Genomic DNA, 21,213 nt, shown 5'->3' with positions numbered 1-21,213 from the left:
GTTTGATTCATGATTTTGTTCTTAGTTTTTAAATTAACATTTCTGACTTAATATTTGAAGGTCTTTTTACTCAGTCTCTACTAAGAAAAAATTGAAGGCATGTTTCTCTGCCGTGACTTTCTCCAATTCTGGGAATTGCATTTTCTTTTAAGCTGTCTTTAAATAGTTTTGTGGAAAAACAGGTTTCATTTTTCTAGCTGCATGGTTTTTTAATCCCAGCAACTACTAGAAAATTAAATATTCATAATAAAAATAGTTTTAATGTATTTTAAGATTTTAAATAAAATTTGGACAATTTATATTGCATATCTTTCTCTAGAATGCATTGAGCAGATTAACGAGGCAAAAGTGGAGCTTGTTTGTATTTGATTCTTATTTTTGTGGTGTTGATTTGGTTGCGTTTTTTTAAGACCTATGCAGACAGAGCTGAGCAACATCCTGATGACACAGTACAACACCTGCAGGGTATCACATGCAGTTGTAGGGTATGTTCTTATGTTGCTGCTGAGATTATAATAATAGTAATCATTTAACCTTACTGTTGAAAACCAGGGAGTACATTATGATGGCATGCCATGTGTAAAATTGAGATGCACTCTTAAGAGGATCTGTTGTCAGCAGTCGTGTGATATATGTACACTGTTTATATGTGCACCATACATCTTTCTAAACTGTTCTGTAGACATTCCATTGGGTTAACGCCACTCCTGTAAATGTCACTCTTTCTTCAGAGATTCTTCTAGGTAGGTGTGATCTCAGCTTCTATGCATGGTTTTTTTCATGAAGGGCTGGGAGTTAAATTAATAAATAACGGTCCCAAACACCTGCCTTCTTTTATTGCCAAAAAGAAGAGAGAGATGAGTAAGAAAGCTGTATCAGTCCCATAACTGAATGAAGTGGGATGGAGGATTTACCAGAAGAATCAGCCTGGGTAGAAAAAAATTAAATTAGAAGGGGAAACCCTAAGACTAGCTTTGCACTTATATCTTTTTCAGTAAAAGAATTCCCTTTCCACAGGATTAGCATGATTGGCATAAGTTTTAGTCAGAGGCATGAGTCTCTGTCCCTGTAGCTGCTGCTGTCTGCCCTGCCTGCTTCACCCCAGTGCCTGAATTCTTCCAGCCCATGGGTTCCACATGCAGTTGTAGAATGTGCATGCTTAATACTTGTGACATAAATATCATCTCTGTTTGCAGATAAGTGAGGCATGGTAATTTGTTCAAGTATGTGTATCAAAGGCTCTGGCAAAAACAAAGTCTGTTTTCACAAGAAATCTCTAAAACAATCACCTGAATTTGCCCCAGTTCCTAAGCTGTTCCATATTGTCCCTAGTAGCTAAAGGTTAGTTCATTGTAAGTGAGGGATTCTCACATATGCCTTGTGCTAAGCAAGCAAATTATTCAAACAATATCAAATTGATAAGTTTGGTAAGGTAAACACACTGTATTTATACAGCATATTTAAACATGACTTCTATGTTGAGAGAGGGAAATCATGTTCACATTGAAGTTGGTGCAAGAGCTTCTCTGAGACCAGTGCTGATTGTCAGTTTTAAGATGTCATATTCAGATTCTTGTGCATGCAAAATACTTAGTGAAGAACAATTTTGATATTCTAGAACATGTTTTTGAGATAAAAGTAATAATTTAAAGTTTAAAGCGAGGGATTTCCAGTCAGCAGTGAAAGACTGTAATACTATAGAACTATAGTACAGATTACAAAACTAGAAGACTATTTTATAATCTGTCTAGACTTAAAAAATTACTTGCATGCAGGGCACTCTCTTGAGTTGTATATCTCCCCATGCCTAATGCTTATTTTTGATTTTTAACAGGTAGAGAGAATTGTTGACAAGAGGAAAAACAAGAAAGGAAAAACAGAGTATTTGGTGCGATGGAAAGGATACGACAGCGAAGATGATACTTGGGAGCCAGAACAGCACCTTGTCAATTGTGAGGAATATATACATGAATTTAACAGACGCCACAATGAAAAGCAGAAAGAAAGCACATTAACCAGGACAAACAGGACCTCTCCAAATAATGCCAGAAAACAAATTTCTAGGTCTACCAATAGTTCTTTTTCAAAGACATCTTCTAAAACTTTAGTTATGACTAAAGAACACGAGTCAAAAAATAGTCAACTTTTTTCTGCCACACAGAAGTTCCGGAAAAACAATTCACCATCGCTTTCTGGACGTAAAAATATGGACCTTGCAAAATCAGGTATTAAAATCCTAGTGCCCAAAAGTCCAATTAAGAGCCGGACAACAGTTGATGGCTTCCAGAATGAAAGCCCAGATAAAATAGACCATATAGAGCAAGATCAGGATGACTCTGTAGCACCGGAAGTAGCAGCAGAAAAACCTGTGGGAGCATTGTTAGGACCTGGTGCAGAGCGTGCTAGGATGGGGAGCCGACCAAGGATACATCCATTAGTGCCACAATTGCCAGTGCCAGTAACAGCCACAATTGCATCAGCATTAACAATAAATGGAAAAGGTAGGTGTACAAGTCATCATTTTGGTGGTGATTTTTCATTTGACTGGAATTTTTTTGCAGTTGAGATGCAGACAAATTACCCACTGTTTCAGCCACGCTAAATCAGCTTTGGAGAACTTCACTTTGTTTTACGTAACTATATAACTACAAATCCATTTCTAATTTTACAGCTTTTGGTTTCCTTGGTACTTGTGTTTTCGGAATCACCATCAGATACATCCATGTTTGCCTCGACATTGTGTGGTACACATATTTAGTGTACCATTTCCAGATATTACATCATTGCTTTAAGTTTGTATAAATTGGTCAAATTTGGTATGAATATTAGAAACATTAATTAGGGGAAGAGGTGAATGGTGTGAGCAAGGATTCTTCATAACAGTTTATATATTTATTTTGTTGTAAATATTGCCTGGGGAAAAAACCCATGAGAGTGATGTTGCTTAAAAAACAAAGTTAATAAGCTTTGTTTCTGTGAAAATTTGAGGCAGTTGTGGAAATACATATATGCCTTCTGCCTGGATTGAAATTTATTTTCATTATATTTTATCAATATTTTGTTGTTTATACCTCATTCGGTATTGAACACTTTTTTAGGAGTGATGTCTGGCTTGATAATATCTAAGTAGGTCACAGTTAATTCAATTTGTACTGTAAAATTTGTGACACCAAAGTAACCCAAACTGCTCTTCTAGGAGGGAGCTCCTTGTCCCCCATCCAGCTGAGAGCATTGTTTAAGAATTCTTGGTCATTATTGTTGTGCCCCAAACGTTTGTTCTTCCCAGACAGACTCGGCTGTGTGGTCACAAGTGTTCTCATAAGCAGGCTTTGGAGGCTCAATTTCCAAGTCCAAATTTTGAAGTAAAGACTGCACCCTCAAATAAAATGCAGCAGGTCAAATGTGCAGGTGTGCTATTGATGGCAGCTTGCTGGAAAAATTGTCTGGAATTTTTCAAGGACTGGACCTGCCAAGAAACACACTTAGAGACACTGGATAGGGAAAAAATGCGCTAGAGACTTTGAGAGAGTTTGTGTTGGGTACCCCACTGTTGCTTGCATTGAGATTTTCCAAAAGAACACCTGCAGCCAGAGAGGTTGAGAAGTGGTGGACAAGGGAGGAATGTGTTCCTGGAACTGCGGTGTCAGGTCATGGACCAACCCATTTTGCTGCAGATGAACTAGGTAACCATGGCAATGCACACACAGATGCCAGGAATATCTCTTGCTTTGCATGGGCTAAAGAAGGAATGCAAATCTCAGAGGATGTAAACAAAGCTGAAGGGGAAGATGCAAGAGATGCCAGGATGAGAGTTCTCTGAGTAGGTGAGGTAGAGGAGTGTGTTTTTGCATGGGATGGTTTTATGATAGTTAATAGGCATCTTGGAGTATGGCAGGGTTCCTAGTGAAGTGATTGGTAAGTTCTGCCTTTGGCATCTCATTTTTTTGCCTCATGGCATCCAAGAAAAATACCTGGGGCATGAAGGATCTTTTTGGGTAGATCAGATTAAATCTTTCCCACCAACCTCTCACTTTGGTAATAGTGGTATGGCAAGGGCCCAGTTACAGGGCATCAGATGGAAGCAGAAAGGCCTGCAGGGGAAGGGGAGTGACAGAGAAGGTGTTGGGTGAGATTTGTTCCTGTTTCACTGCTGTGTGAAAATTTCCTCAACTGCCACGACCTCCTTCAACTCTTGCAGGCATTTGTCTGGGCAGCTAACAAGGAAAGCTGTTGACTGGCTCTAGGGATGATGACAATACCAGAGTTTTCTCACACTTACGTGTTCACCAGATCCTAAAGGTGTAGATCAAAAAAGGAGAGCCAAGGAGATAGTCACAATATGTGGTTGATGAAACATACACAATATGTTCCACCTTCTGTCTGCTGCTGGAGGCATATCAGTGCATTAACTGAGACTTTCCCTGTCTGCCCTGATGCACCACTCCCATCCCCTAGCTGAGCTGTGTCTATCTGCTGGGAAATGGATGCTAAATATCCTTATTTATTGGGGTTTTATTTTGTTCACCTGCGACACTTTTGGGGGTAACCTTCCGATCAATGCAGTATTTCTGTGATTATAAAACTTGGAAAAAATGTTCCAAAATACTTTGCACTTATCTGACATCAGTCTCTCTTCCTAACTTTTCAGGATTTCTTTGACATATCTTTCTCATGGAAGCCCAGGCTCCAACTCAGCCATTATGCATGGCCTGAGTGGATTTATTCAGGGAGAAGCAAAGCAACAGCCCTGTCTTCTAGAGCTCTCCTGGCCTTGGAGCTTCCTGAGCTGACACATTTGCTGTCTTTTCACTCCTTGAAGATGCATTCTTCTCCTTGCTGTTTTTATTTTTAACTTCACCCTGCAACTCATTAAAAGTGTAGTAAATAGGTGCTTCCCTCCCCTGCATGGGGCTGCTGCAGTTCAGGATCCTGTTTTGCTCCTTACTCAGGACATTCCTTCAGTCTTAAATGGACACCTCATCACATTTTCAGCACGACCTCGGGAATCATATATCATGAGGGGTATTCATTGCACAGAAATGCACCTTCATGTGTGCCAGTTCTGACATATTAATGATACAGATGATAGATCTGGCATTTGGAGCACTCTTTCCAAACTTCCCACCTCCTCCACATACACCTTCTGTTAATTTTAAGAATTCCTACTACCACTTGGAGGATGCTGTCAGGAAGACAAAAGCATGTTTTGAAAAATAACTTCTTACTTGAGCTGGTTTAGGAATTTTTTATCAAGACCTTTTTCTTGGTAAACTGAATTAGTTAAAACAGAAATCACTAGTCATAAAGCATAATTTTGAAAGATTCTAGAAAAATACAGATTACACTTCAAAAAAATTTTAGTCTACTTTTAAAATTAAACTGAATTACATTATTTTAAAGTAATACTGGAAAAATAATTCAAAGTTTAATATGAAAACAGTGTTCCTGATTTTGAGTATGCTGCTAGGACTGTTTAGTAGTGTGACTCAGGTTGATCTTTAAGTCCTTGCTCAGGATGGTGAAACTACTCAGTGTTTAGTCTGTTGTTTGTTTTCCCCAGCCTTGTTTTTACCCTTTTTTTTGTTTAATTTATAAGAGAAGTGCAAACCAAAAATCCCAGAAACATGTTTGCATATGAAAATGCCATGACAGTAATTACTAGAAAATATTAGTGTTATTGTAGCACCTAATCCTGCTTTTTCTGAGACAAACTTCAGTGGTGCAGTTCATGTTCCAAAATCTTCCAGTCTCAGAAAAGGCAATCAGCAAATATCTGTTTAAATATACAGGGTTTCTGGGGAATAAAATATCTGTCATATTTACTCTGGGAGTCTCAGCACACTGAAATCAAGCTGCTGTCAAAAGAATAGCATTGTGTTGAATGTTCATATTTTAAAGGCTTGGCATTGAAAACTGAGTCAATGGAGTAATATATATATACAAGGCTAAGAATTAGGGTGATGTATGGAAGAAGTGAGGACAGATCACTGAATTGAACATTGCTATAGCTCTGGTATTTTGAAATATGTGGTGATCATCAGCTGTTACTAAAAGTTAGTAAAAGCAATCCTGGAATGGATGAACAAAGTAGAAAGACAACAACAAAGAAATGAAATGTTGTGGAGAAGGTTAGTGGCACCTACAAGTAAGGCATATTACTTAAAACTAGGCGAGGCAAAAAGTGGTTTTGTGTCTAACAAGTTCTGATACCTTAAAAGTTTCTGAAAGTTTCCTTCATCAAAGTAGTATTAAAAAGTAGCTTTGAAATCTTATTGCAAATGGTTTCAGCATAGTATGGTCATAATAACCAGGGATGTTGTATTTAATAGAGTGCACAAGAAGAGAAGCTGTAAAGGGAATCTGATCTGTCAGTCACACAGGGCTAGAGAGTTGTCTTGAAATTTTAGAAAGGACCGTAAGTCAGGGTAATACCGTTTCTTGGCAAATTCTAGTAATTTTTATTCTGGGTAACCCTATATTTGCTACAGTTTTTATCCAGCTAGCGATATCCAACATGTGGATGTAATTGAGAATAAATGCCACGAGAAGGGAAATTTCAGGCAGAAAAGCATGCAAAGCTCAAAATCTAAAATGAGGAAGAAAAGCACATCTAGCTGCATATGTTGTCAAAATTAGAATAAGGCTGGATGGTGCCAGCACCCAGAAAGAGAAGAAATACAAGAACTGCAGTAAATTACATCACTTGTTAGTCATACAAGCACCACCAGTGTGCACAGTGGCATTAGCAGCTCCCTCCTTGGACATATTAGTTCAGATTAACAACTTGCAAGAGCAGCAGGCTGACAATACAAAGATGCTTGCAGTGTAGCACCCTACAAGGAACAAGGATGTCTGCCGATTTTTTAGTTGGATAATGGTGCTGTTTTCATCTCAAAACAGGGATACTGTCAGCAAATGAAAAGTGGCATCCGAAAAAAAATTAGAAGAAAAGACTGAACTTGAGTTTTGTTTGTTACCTGTTCTCGGCTTTCCCCAAAGCAGCTTATGGGATTAAAACCCATAGATTTGGAAAAATAAAAATCCACTCAAACACCAAAGGAAAATAGTGTCTGTTTGGTTAAGTGTCTGATAGCTTTAGTCTCAAAAGGAATCAAGCAAGCGTGGAAGGGATTATGGAGGCCACTGGAACTGAGGAGAAACATCTGTTCTCAATGCAATACCAAGCCCAGCTGAAAGGAGTTCAGTCCCTCCCTGTTCATTAGGGTGAGGGAAGCTCACACACTTCCCTCCCAAATTCTCCTGGTTACTTTTTCACCTCTGCCTGGGTGTTGAACTCTTCATGAGGAATGGTCTGCTGTCAGCAGCATAACTGGCCAAGCTTGAGAGTCCCATGGGAAGAGCACAGCAGCTGACAGAGCTGTGAACCACAGAGTTGTCTAGATGGACCACAAGCCATGCATATAAACCCTCTGAGAAAGCAGAATTAAGAGAAAAGTTGAAGAAGTTCATTGCTGTGAATTTAGAGTAAAACAAGAGGAAAGTTGGGGATGATGTGTTACAGTCTTTTTGGATTTCTTTTTAGCATCCCGAAAGGACAGAAGCAGATTTGAGTCCTCCTTTTTCTTAGTTGGGAGATTTTGTTGGTTAAGTAGTAAATTGTGATTTCAAAAAAAAGCCTTAAGAGAAGAACTTCCTTTTTCAGTGTGTTTTGTACGTTGCACTTGAATGGTGGCTTGATCTCTGCTGAGTGATCTGGAAAGCAACCAAATATTTTATTAGTGCAAACAAAAGCCTATTAAATGGGTTAAAGTCCTTTGCAAAGCCCTCTTAACTTCTAAAATTACTGGTTAAACTTCTTTTTCAAATGCACAAGTGTGTAATTTTCTATCTTTGATTGTGCATCTTTTTAGCAAATCACTAAATAGTAAAGCAGTTTTCATTTAATCAAGCTTAAAGAGACGTTTGGGTTTGGTTTTTTTCTCCAGAAGTTGACTTTTGATTTTATTTCTTAAGAATTCACATTATTATGTCCCTTATGCACTATATTGCAACATTTTAACCTAACATCAATTTTTCCTTGTGTCTTACAAAGTCATGTTCTTCAGCTGTTTAACTCTTAACTAAAATTAATCTGAATTGTTGCCAATTTCTTGTTTATCTATCTTTTCTGGCTTAGTGTAAATGCTAAAGTTTTAAGCAATATGGTAGAGTACGTGGTCTGTGTCATGTGGAAAATTGGTTTGTTGCTGTTCTGGTTTTTTGTCTTCCCTCTGCCCTGTTGCTTGTGCAGTTTATAGGACACATTATTGGTACTTTACATTAAACTCCAGGGCTGAGAACTTGCTGTGAATTTCATCTCTTATCTTTAGAACTGTATTGGTTTATGTCAACAGATTATCATAATAATAGTAATCAGGATCTAAGTGCACAGTTTGCTTTCATTTTTGAGAAACATAAGGCATAAGTGACTTGTTTCTTTCCTTTTCTGCCATGCTTCAGTACCCAAAATGGAGATGTCTCAGTTGGGTGTTACATTGGTGTAGACTTTGAATGCAGCTGAGCTAGTGTAAAATGTAGTTACTTTGAAAAGAGTGATCCCTTTCCTTTCCCCAGTCCCAGGTATGGGAGATATATTTTTATATATGATTAATCATATATAAATGGCCAAACCAACTGCTTCTTTAAGGGCAGGCTTATTTTTATCAGCCTTCTGGAAGTGACAATGAGGTAGAGGATGTGTCCCGGGGGAGGGAGATGGACACAAAATTTTTTCTTTTCTTAATTCCATTCCTGAAAAACCCTTAAAGGAAACCCTGAATTGAACAGTTTTGGTTGTTTTTTGTTTGGTTTTTGTTGTTGTTGTTTGTTTGGGTTCTTTTAAGAAAAAGGTAAGAAATTTCCCAATAAATTCTCAGTTTGGACATAAAAACCTCAGCCTAAGTTGCTAGAAAAACTCCTGTGTTGTTCTCACTGGAATTTGTATTACAGCTGTAGCCCCTGGTAAACATAAAGCTCATAAGTGTGCAGTTCATCTAATGTTACATCAGTTTACATGAGCTGGGGATCTGGAGTCTCCATTTCTCTTGACTGACAGATCAGGTGGGGTCAGTAATGATGTACCATTGCATTCTCCTACAGCACATGTGCTAACCTGAGACAAAAGTAAATTCTGAGGACAGGTTTGTCACACCTGCTGTGCCAAAACTTAGGAAAAATGAAGCAGAGCCTCTGTTTACAAGACACCATTTCAATCTACTTTGCATACATTAGCACAGAGAAAGTGTGTTGAAGATCAGACTGAATGATAGAACAAAAATGTTGAGCTAGGTACTTTTTTTTTTTATCCAACATTGTCAAAATTGTAGACTTTCAGAACAGCTTTAGAAATGTGAAGTGCAATCAGAAACACTCATGTGGTGCCTTTTGCAGTTGTGCCTGGTAAAGTAACCAGCCACTTTTTTTGTCTCTTGCTGTTTCAATTGTTGAAGAAGTTTCATCTCCCATCTCTGTTAAAGCTGCGAAGTGGATGGAACACGTTTGCCAAGGCAACTGTCATTATAAATCTGTATTCTCTTGAAAAGAAGATTAATCTTAATAGTTTGATGCAAAAATCCATTAAAAAACTCAACTAAAACAACTGTAATTTGGTTTGTGGAAGATTTGCCTAGATCACATTGTCTACATAAAGTAAAGTCAACAAAACATCCTCACAGGGAGACTGTTACAGGTGGGATAAAATATCATGCAATTGTGACAAAACTCTGAAATACTGTGTTTGCACCAATGCTTGTGGAAGAGAGAATATAGTTAGATTTAGCAAAACTTAAGATTCAAAACCAAGGTTTTTTAAGGCTAGCTGTTGGGATAACAGCTGGATACAGTCTTGAATGTTATAGGTGTTCATAAAAACACCTTTTATTTTTATGTATACGTGCATATATATTATGTTGCCCTGGAATAACTCTACTTTCTACCCAGCCAGAGAAATTTCAGTACACAAGGTGGTATAACCATGATGTGGAGCTGCTGCTGTGAGTTACTGATATAATACAGTGAACTACTGTTATTTAAAAGAAAATAAATACAGAATCTGTATGTTTGTAACACTGTATGCATTTTTTTTCAAACAAAAATATCTATATTACCTGCTCTATGTACCTCTTATATGGTGAACTTATTTAAGAACATACACTGAAATGCATTTAGGCCACAAATTATCAAACAGTTAATTCTTCTTTAATAACTGTTTTCTTCTTTAGTAACGATTGTCTTAATTTTGCAATCTTAGAACACATAAAAAAGCTTTTGTCTTTAGTAAGTAAGTGTAATTTAAAATGCTTTAAAGTTTATTATGTTTTAGATACCTTTAAGAAACAAAGGCAAGTCATAAACATTGGCACTTTGAGCTATAATATCGTAAATTTAAATGCATCTGAAAACTGGGAAGTCTTAAAATTTAATGTGGAAGAAGTGGAGGAAAGCTTTGTACTATTGTATTAAGAGTTCTTTAAACATCTATTGAAGTGTGGATAAAGAAATACAGACTGTCATCTATTTTCTTTGAAAATATTCCTTGAAAGAGGCAATGAAAGATAGTAAGAAGTTGTGCTTCAAAGGGCTGCTCTGAAACTGACTGGAAAGAAGGAAAACAGTAGGCTTAGGTGTTCATTGTAGTTGTGTCACAAGGTTGGCAGTGGAATCTGTGCTTATTTGTATTTAGTGATCTCTTTTTAAAGGAAGTGTTGCAGTGAGCAGCAAAGGTACAAAACTTGCAAAGAAACACTTTATTACTTAAGGTACAAGAGAACAGAAATTTCAGAGGGACATACCTGAAGCAGGAGCTAAATGAAGTGATGGACAGCAGAAAGATAACTTGAGCTGATCATCTCAACAGAATTTAGCTCCTAAACAGAATTTTTAGTTTGGGATGCAGATAGGAATGCCTGAGTGCTGCGAAGGGCAACTCCAAGAAGACTTGGCCTAGTATTGGACTAAAGAAGCTCTGAAGGTTTCTCTTGTTTGTCTCACACATTTGTTGTTACTATTCAGTCACATGTGGTGTATAATGAATCTGTAGATAACATGTTGACTGGCACAGTGTCTTCCATGCCTTAGCACTGCTGTCGTTTGGATTTCATCTTGAATTCCTTTGTTGCTTGAAAGATGGGCTGGAATGAGAGGGAACAGAATGAGTGGCTGGCAAGGTCCCTATGAGAGGTGTCCCAATGTACTTCCAGTGCATACACAGCTGGGGAATCTAGGCCAAGCCATTGATGAAAGCTGGTACAACAGGAACAAAGAGGATATTAAATAATTTGTTTTAAAATCCCATATCTAAAGGGAATACAGTAAATATTTTGGAGAAGAAACAAATTATAGACATGATGAAATAATGATTAATGTAGTTGGAAATTTCTATTCTGGAATTGGATGAATAATACAAGGGGATATCTAGGGAAATCAAAGGGTGTCAAATTCAAAAGAGAAAGATTAGTTATAGCTTTAATTGGTGCTTCCATTTGGTCCTGAGAACTCTTTGCTAAAATTTGTTTGAGTCCAAGAGAGGGAGGTAATGGCCATTTTAAAAAAATAGGCATTTATGGGGATAATGGGAATATACCATATTTATAGGCCTGATATTGTTTTACAAACAATGTAAGTTCTCTTTCTTCAGAAGTAAGGAAATGTTTTGTGACATTTCTGAAAATTTTAATTCAGTTATTTTTATATGTTTTTCTACATTGTTAGCTAGTATTATTTATGGAATTATTCTCTTAACTGTTTCTCATATAATTAGCTTTTTACTATGCAGATGTTCAGAGATGCTAATCATTGAACTGTTAGGGTATCAGGATAGGCATTGGAAAAGCAATGAGAAGATAGAGCTCTGGTCTGGTTCCTGACGAGGTCCTTATGTGAAGCACTCTTACTTTACAAAACTCACTTATAGTAATGTATAAAACAATCATATTAGAAAAAAAATTCTTCAAAGTTCAAATGCTTTAGATAAAGAACACTGATTGTCATCTGTTCTCCTTTGATTTAGTATAGTCAGCTCAAAATCCCATTCAGTGTAAACAGAATTATTGTGTTGTATTCTCCCCTCATCATTTGGTTTTCTGGATGGATTTCAAATTCAGAGGGCACTTTTGAGAAATACAGGAATGAGTTGAAAGCAACGGTAAATGCAAAGCTTATTTTACCAGACATAACATTTTATTGACAGAGCTAATTTAAAAACAAATTTTCTGCAAACAGAAAGAATATTCTGCCAGGGCTTCTCTCAAACTTGATAAGTGTGTGAAGATGTATTTGTGGCAGTGCATCCTTTCACCAAAGAATTCAAAAGTAGTGGGTTTTTTCTTACATTAGTACAAGCAGGCAAACTCAATATGGTAATAATGGCTATTTCAAACAACTTACTATGTGGTTTGTGATTTTCTGTTTCAATTTCTGAGTAGAAAGGATGATGGATTATTCTGCATTCTTTAGAGAATCATCTATTTTTACCTTCTGTGCATGGATAGGCAATTAGCTTGAAAACCTATTTTAAATATTTAAAAGTTTATACAAAAACACAAGTTGCATCTTTGCTGTTATTGAAAGCTAGTGGGCCATTTTGTTTTCTTGGTTCTTTTCACATTGATAGTGCTTTTTGTTCCATTAGCTTTATTTGGTCCTGTATAGTCAGTCAGGTTCAGGAAGGGTTTTTACAAATGATCTTTCTGAGTGCAGACAATGGAGCAGTGGAAAAACCTTTCTAAATAGGTGAGATGGAGAAAAAAACAAAATTTAAACATTTCTTTGCTTTGAATGTTTTGCATTCAGACTTCTTTTTGCATTTCCAAATACAGATGTAACTAGCTAACATTAAAGCACTGAGTAGCATTAAGCACTAAGCACTAAAGAGCAGTGTTCTGAAAAAGTAATACAAGCCAACACAATTAGTATTGCCCACTGATCCTTATTTTTCAGCTTCCTGTGAAGCTTTGAGGAAGAAAATGGACTTGTTACAATATGTTAAGATATTTTGCTCTGAAGTCCTTTCTTCTTTCTAGAATTAAGTTTTAGTATGGCATAGTGGTCATCTTCAAGGAATCATTGTTCTTCTCTTATATCTTGTAATAGTTGAGGGTTCCCTGCTACTATTTTGTTGGCATAGTCCAGTTTGAAATGTCATTTTGTAGTTAAATAAAGTATATTAGTAGAGTAGTGATTGGTGCATAATGTGTCAAGGAGTAGTCCCTTCTCTGTTAAATGTTTTAGGCATGCCAGTAATACACAGTTTTTAAAAACAGTAATAAACTCTAGAGTCGTTTCAGTTAAAGTGTGATATGCGGGCATTTTCAGCACACTATTGTGTATGATAAATTACAAACTTATAGGCTACGGTACTACAGATAGGGCAAATACATATGTTCAGGTTAAAAAGGGTGGGAATAGTAATAAATAACATTTATTCAGGATAAACCTGTGTAAAAGTCGGTGGGTCTGTAGTTGGCCTGATACTAACATCTCCATACTTTTCCTTTTGTAATTTTGTGTAATGTTTTCGTACTTAGCCAGTGTCAGCATTAGCTATACCATGATCTTCTAACAACTCAGTCAGATTCAGTGACCACATTTTCAAACATTTCAATCTTTTATGTGTTGGGGGTTGTTAAATATGCTTAAATATTATCTTATCCTTCTCCTGTAACTGCTACATACACTCTTTGGACAGGCCTCATACTCTTTGAAGACTAAAAAGAAAAGTTCAGTATTCTGAGGCAATTTTGGGTTCTCCTGCACAGAAGTAAGTTGGGCAGCACTGTGTCAGGGTTAGGGAAGGCCCCTGGGGAGGCTGTTGAAACCTTTGGAAAACTGAGATACTCCAGCATCCCTGACAATCCTCAGCAGTTTAGGAGGATTTCTGTTGGTTGCAGGATGATATGAACTGTTATATGATCTTTGTGTGCTTTTACAGACCTTGTTTATAGGTCAGTAAATTCCTTGGTATGTGTCCAGTTTTCACAGATACTCTTGTAATTCTGCTCTAATTGTATTGTGGCTCATTTATGACTAAAATGTTTTTGTAGAGGATGAAGTAAGATAGGCAGATTGGCTTATAGGCTTATACTGGCAAATATAGGCTTATATTATTTAAGTTTCTTTCAATTTAGATTTTTCAGAAATTGCTTTGAAATCCTAGAACTGCTCTGCCCATTGTTTGTTGTACCTGTGATCAGTCTCATTTTCATCTGTTAGATACTGTGACATGAGTGTTTTGAGCAAATCAACAAATTAAATGCAGTACTGCTTTGTAATATCTCTGCTACTGATAGCCTGGGCTGCGCTGGTCACAATATTGCAGTTTGGAATCCTGCTGAACACACTGAAGGTTAATATTAAGACAATTATTTTAAATTTTAGAAGAGAAAACTTCAGCTTGCTCAGAGCTTGGTTAGCACGGATTCTGTGGGAAGCTTCCATGGAGGGTAAAGGAGACAGCAAGTGCTGGAAGGTCTCAAGAACACTCTCCTGGAAGTTCAAAAACCATTCATGCCCTTTAAAGGTGAGGGAAGTAGGGAGAAACCTCCTTGGTTTAACTGCAAGCTTTTGAGTCTGCTCAACGCCAGGAGAAGTGCACCATAGATGGAAAAGCAGACAGACACCCAGTGAGAACTACAAGAACATTGCCAGGGTGTGCAGAGATGCAGTTGGACAAGCAAAAGCTCAAATTGAAATTGGCCAGACGTGAAAAACTACAAGAAAGGGTTCTTTAGGTAAGAAAACAACAAGCAGAAACAGAAGGAAAATACTGCCTTACTGTTAAACAGGAGAAGTGAACACTCACCAGCAGTGCTGGAAGGGCACAGAGGTTCTCAACAGTTTCTTCACCACCATCTTTACCCTCACTGCTGGGTCCCTGGCCTTGAGAACAAAAATCCAGGCGGATGCAAACACAGACCCTCCATCAGTGAAGGAAGAGTTGGTGTGTGACCTGTCACAGGAATTAGACCCATACACACTGATGGGCCCTAACACCAGAGGTGTTAGGAGAATGCTGCCATCACCACAAGGCCACTCTCCAAAATTTTAGAGGAGTCAAGAAGTTGTGGAGATCAGGGATGTCCCAGAAAAGTGGAAGAAGGCTGATGTTACCCCCATCTAAGAGAAAGGCTTAGGGGAGAATCTAGGAAATTATAGCCCAGTCAGTCTAACTTCAGTCCCTGGGGAAGTGATGGAGTGAGTCCTTCTGGGAGCCATCGCAGCACAGATGAAGCTTGTCATTTGGAAGAGCCAGCAGAGGCTCACCAAGGGCAAATGTTGCTTGACAAATCTGACCACCTTTTATGACAAAGTAACCTGCTCGGTGGATGTGGGGGATGAGCAGTGACGTTGTCTACCTGAAACTCTCCAGGGTTTCCAAAATGGTGTCCTACAGCCTCTTCTTAAAAAAACTAATGTGTGACAGTCTGGCCTGGTATCCCATGCAAGGAAAATATAATCCAGGAGTGTGTCATAGGCTGGGGTCCACCCAGCTGAGGGGCAGCTCTGGAAAGGGACTTGGAGTCAGTCCTGGTGGACAAAGAGTTCAATCTGAGTGAGCAGTGTGCTGCTGCAGCAAAGAAAGCCAGCAGGATGCTGTGCTGCATCAACAAGGGCACCACCAGCAGAGATGGAGAAGTCATTGTCCCTCTCTAATCATTGCTTGTCAGGCTGCACCTGGAATGCTGTGTTCAGCTTTGGTCACCACAATGGAAAAAGGTCTGGACAGGCTGGGGAGGGTCCAGAGAAGGGCCACAAAGGTGATCAAAGGCCTGGACAGGCTGATGCGTGAGGAGAGGCTGAGAGAGAAATTTATTTGTTCAGCTTTGAGAAAAGAAGACTCAGAGAAGACCTTATTACCATGCCCCAGTATTTATAGATAGGGTGGCTACAAAGAACATGGAGACTCCCTTTTGACAAGGAGTCATATGGAAAAGATGAGGAGTAATGGGGTGGATGCAAGTTGCTGCTGGCGAGATGGGTCACAAGAGGAGAATTTTTCACAATGTGAACAATCACCCACTCAAATAATCTCCCCAGGCAAGTCGTGCATTCCCCAGAGTTGGACACTTTCAAGAATCAGCTGGACAGGGTGCTAGGTCTTCTTGTCTAGACCATGCTTTTGCAAGAAAGATTGTACAAGAAGATCCTTGAAGTCCCTTCCAACCTGGTGTTCTGTGACTTTGTGGTACTGTTTCAGTGATGAAGTTTCTAATACTTAGACATTTAGTTGATTTGTTTAAAATTAATTTGTGTATTTAAAATGTAGTGTAGGAAGCTGAAGATTTATGAAGAAAAATATGCAATTGAAATTTTGTTGGCAGAATATCTACATTCATGGAAAAAAGGTCTAAAGTTAGGGTAAAGCCCATTAGAGGAACAGATGAAAATGGGATTGTACTCTAGCCTTCCCTTCATGGAGGATGTAATGCCCTTCTTCACTTCTGAATTTTCATAACCACACTAAATTGTAATATCCCTAGTTAGCACAGGGATCCCAACTGGTTTTTATTCTCATCAGGGATCAAAAAGTGACTATCTTGATATCAGTATTTCTCAGTTATAGTACATGAGGGGGGAAATGCTTTTTGTTATTGTCTTTTTCAGTTACAGTATTGGAAAGAACAGCAGCATTATTCCAGTTCCCTGAAGGAATTATTTTCTCATTCATTACATATTTATATATAAGTTACTAAATTTGCTGTAACTATTCATTTCTCCAACTGTATCTTTTTTCACACTCACAAACAGTAACCAAGATAATCTCTGAAAACTCAGGAAATCTCTGGCCCAGCAAGTGTGTTTTACTACTAACTTAAGGGCAGGAGGCCCAGAGCCCCAGGTCTTCATTTTCTTTTTATCCTAGTATCTCATGAGATGAACATTCAAAAATTGTTTCGGGTTTGTTGTGGTTTTGTGGGGGTTTTTTGTTTGTTTGTTTTTTGTGTTTTTTTTATGAAATAGTTAAGAAGTGCAGATGGGTTTGAATAGCCCTTACCAGCTGGTTTGCTAGGTTTTCACTAGTGTTGAGCTGCTAGTTGGCTGCATTTCCATAGGATTAGTTGTGGGAGAGGTAGACCATGGAGGGAAACTGAAGCTTGGTAGCTCCTTCATATGGAGCTATTGGAGCTCAGTCACGATCTCAACTGTTGTCTCTTTCCCAAAAGGGGACAGAGAACACAAAAGCCCAGCTGGCAATGCTTGGAAATAGTCTTCAGTATGAAAAACTATAGAAGAAAAACAGTACCAGTACGAAAAATTGAATTTTAAGTGTTCCTTTCCAACCTCCAAAGATATTTAGGTACCTGCTAAGTCTCTTCAGCATTCTGGATATAGCAGAATGGGAAAGTAATGATGCATGCTAATCTTCAGAGGGCACTTGAGTTGGGCAAAATCATCCAGATAACAATGGCTCAAACTCTTAAAAATAAGAATTACACACATGTAAATAAAACCAAGCTTTTATTCTCTCACCCGTGTTCAGGCACAACAAAGTAAAGTGAGAATAAGTAATTAATAAGAAATGGAATGTTCACACTGAAACTAGCTTAGATTTACCTACTCAATTTACCCTTACAAATATAAGAGAAATAGGGTGACAAAATTTCTTCATAATACTACTACAGTTTTGTAAATTTTATCATTCTTGATCATGAGAACTTCGGGTACAAGTTATCTTGTGATGCAGTAAGTTTGAGAAAAGATACAACTTTTTTTTTTTTTTTTCTTATAATCTTTAACTCCATATAGTAGTTCATCCCAACAGTCAGGTCACAGGCTGATTTGGTCCCAGAGGATCCATTCTTGCAGTCTTCTGCCCTTTCCCAAGGAGATGGGACCAAGTGCAGTCCAAATCCTCAAGTCCTTCCCTTCCCCTGCCTTGTCAATGGAAGAAATGAAAGGCATAGGGGAGAGGAGTGGGAAGGACCTCCTTTCACAGAGAGTGGAAGCTGATGATCCCAGGTAGGAGTGCAGGGGAGGCAATGAAAAGAAACTGGAAAAACGCTGTCAGAAAAAGAAAGGGACCTTAGAAGTTTAATGTGATTTCAGTGACTGCTGAATTTGAACCACCTTGGTAAAGTGCATAACTTACAAATTCCTTGAGTTGATATTACTATTCTTTCAATGTGATCTTATTTTAAAATAAAACCAGTAAATTGTTAAATTGTTAGAAAATATTAGGACTGTGCATATTCTTCATGCAGAAAATTCTAAAATTACTTTAGTTTGTGGGAGTCCCTTATATTTTAATTATGTGTTGTATGAGGCCATAATGAGAGGATGACTCACTTTTGGTGTACTGCATTGTACCATTGTGTGGCAAATTAGCCTCAATACATCAATACACTTAGATATGTATGACTTCCCTATTAAAAGGAAAACATGGTGCATCTATCAAAGATGGCGCACAGTGGTCTCTGAGTTGAGGTATGGAGTGAGAAGGGTTGGGACAGGGGGGAGTATTTGATAGTACTTGACTTCCTTTAAATTGTGTTTTGTCTGCATGAAGGGATAACATTTTCTTTGACATGATATCCTTCTACAAGTCTTTGTGGTGGTTACTTAGGCTTTGCAATGAATGGAGATTAAAGGTCATGATTCAGCAGGAATTACATAAAATCTTTGTATGAAAGCTATCAGCAATGCCACACAGAATCCTACAACACAGTGATTGCATGGCAGTATTACTAACACATTGACAAGATTTCTTACCTTTTGTTCTCTTTGTAGAAATACAAAAAATTCTGTTAGGCACTTCTGAGTAACCATAGGTCATGGGGCTTGTCTATCAAATGTGCTCATCAGTACGGAGGCTGCAATTTGTAATATTTTTTTTCCTGTAGTTGGAATGCTTTTTTTTTGTAGAACCTTTTAAGTCAAAAGACACTGACATCATCTAGTCTGTGCTCCAGTGCATTACAAGTCATTACATTTCATCACTTACTGCTGTATCCTGAGTTAACTTCAGTTAGCCTAGAGTATTATCAGACTCTGGAGACTAAATTTTTGTTTGTCACTTAATGATGAATAGCAGGGAGTTGATTAGAAAAAATATGCTCAGATGAATATACTTGTTTTGTGTGTCATGTTCTGCATAACATCTTGAGAGGATGCCATCTGCTTCTGAATAAATAAATAAACTGGATTCCTATTAAAAGAGCTTGCTTGCAGAAAAGCAGCTTATGTTTCAGTTGTGTACACATAGCCCAGCTTTGGTTATGTGCCCTCCAAACACTTCCTTCTGGCAACCTCTGCTCTTCCCACCAAGAGCCGTGCAGACTGTTACGCCTCCCTGAATGCCTGAGTGTGCTGACAAGGAGCAACTGTGTAGGCTGGTTATTAAAACTTCAGCTGAGGTCATTCTAATAAAGGGCTTGCCTTTGCCATTTGTAATTTCTTCCTTTAGCCTCCATCTCAGCTGAGGACCAGAGTAGAGGTGGACTTACATGATACTTTGGTAGACCTCTGCGGCTCAAACTCCGGACTTTGTCTTGGATGTGAAAGCTCATTTGGCATAAGGAGCCTGATGAATACAAGAAAAGAGTGAGGATTTTTTAAATTGTGTTTCCACCCTTTAACAAAAAGAGGATTGGGGTTGTTTTGTTTTGTTGTGATCTTTTATGATTTTTTTTTTGTTGCAATTGTCTAGAGACTAGCATTTCACCGGAGAGACTTTTTAATTTTAAATGTGTCAGGCTGAGCTGTAGTCTGGAAAGATACCTGCAGGGAGATCCAGTGTGAATAGATTTTAAGATAAAAGGTCTCACAAACACACTGCTTTTCTTTTTTTTTTCCCTTGCATTGTGTAGGCTGTGAAGTTCTGAAAAAGTAAGGAAAATTTTAAGTATCTTCTTCAGTAACTATCAGTTCAGTTTAAATGTCTTCTTCAGCATGCAGCCTCTTCGAAATCTTCATTCTTTCTTGAAGAGAAGGAGAAATACAGCCACAGGTTTCTATTAGGCAACCTAGCCCAAGCCATACTTTCCCCCCTGTTAAGTTCTGTGGTTAAACATTAAGTAGAAGTGCTTCCCTACACTTGCTTGCACAATGTATTTTTTCCTTCTATCTGTCCTGCTTATCACTCCATGGTTTTGGCTGCTTGTTCTTGTTCATATCCTTTAATTTGTGACAGGCTATTTAAAGGGACTGAGCACGGGCTGAAACCAGCAGGCAACTGGGCAAAGCAGGACCTTGAAACTCGCAGTGCTGCTTACTGAAGCATGCCCTAGGTGTATTTTGAAAAGGTTTAGTTTTTCTTTTTTTCCTCCTAAAAATAGCTGGTAGAGTGGTGGGGAGAGTTTCCAAAGGTGATTTCTTCATTGAGCAAAAGCCCTTATTACAATGAGTAGAGACAGAGATATGACTGAGGCCCTCCAATTAACAATCTCTTAGTTGCCCATAACCTGATGCAATAGACCAATCTGCTACCCACCCCGCCATAGATGTGATCACTGTCACTATGCAGCTTCTTCAAGTACTGGCAATATGTAATATATGAACATAGAAACATAGAAACCTCTGAATTCTTACAGCAGTGGAAGGATAGCTTTATGTCTCAACTCGGCTAATACAGGGCCTTTTTAATGACAATTTAGTTTAGCCATTTTCATTCTTTGCACCGGTAGCTATGTCCATGTGAATTATAAGAGCGAAGGTACCTCGCTCAAACCCTTATAAGTTTGTAATTCAGACCCAGCAAAATGTGGCCTGAGCCTTTAGTCTGTGTAACTTTTTGGAACTGATGAAGGAAGTTGCCTTTTGACTTAATTTTGAATAATGTGATAGCAGGTCATAGAGAGATAGAGGCTAAACAAGTTTTGAAAGGCAGTATTTAACAGGTTAATATGTCACTATTCTTTACTCAGCTCTATAGTAAGAATAATTCCCAAGATCTAGCAGTTAGTCCAATGAACAGGATACATTGGGTTGTATTTGGTTATTGAAAAAAATTATGTGATTCAGTCTTGTGCCTCAGGTTCTGGGTTTTTGTTTTGCTTTTCATCATACATTTTGATGTCCTTGTGAAGGTTGCTCAGGGCTTGTTTAAAATATTTGCAAGGACACTTGTTCCAGTACTTGACTTAACCTCTTTGTGAACTCTAAAATTTTTTAAGCCTAATGTCAGAATTTCACTGGTTACAACCCTCTATTGCCCCACATATCTTAATGTGCACCTCCAGGAATAATCTAGTTGTGCTTCTGCAGTGATGTGTGTTTGGT

At 38.1% G+C, this 21,213-nt stretch overlaps 1 protein-coding gene across 3 annotated transcripts in view; it reads left to right on the top strand.

Moving 5' to 3' along the window:
• CDYL (chromodomain Y like) overlaps positions 1-21,213 on the top strand; it is a 103,406-nt gene that overhangs the window by 44,421 nt on the left and 37,772 nt on the right. For all 3 annotated transcript variants that reach the window (XM_030966370.1, XM_030966377.1, XM_030966362.1), the window contains exon 2: positions 1,835-2,501. In XM_030966370.1, coding sequence (XP_030822230.1) covers positions 1,835-2,501 — 667 coding nt within the window. The remainder of the gene's footprint in view (positions 1-1,834; positions 2,502-21,213) is intronic.

Source organism: Camarhynchus parvulus, chromosome 2 (assembly GCF_901933205.1).
Source record: "Camarhynchus parvulus chromosome 2, STF_HiC, whole genome shotgun sequence".
Taxonomy (NCBI): domain Eukaryota; kingdom Metazoa; phylum Chordata; class Aves; order Passeriformes; family Thraupidae; genus Camarhynchus; species Camarhynchus parvulus.
Note: the sequence above shows the minus strand (reverse complement) of the source record. Positions and strands in the feature narration are given on the sequence as shown.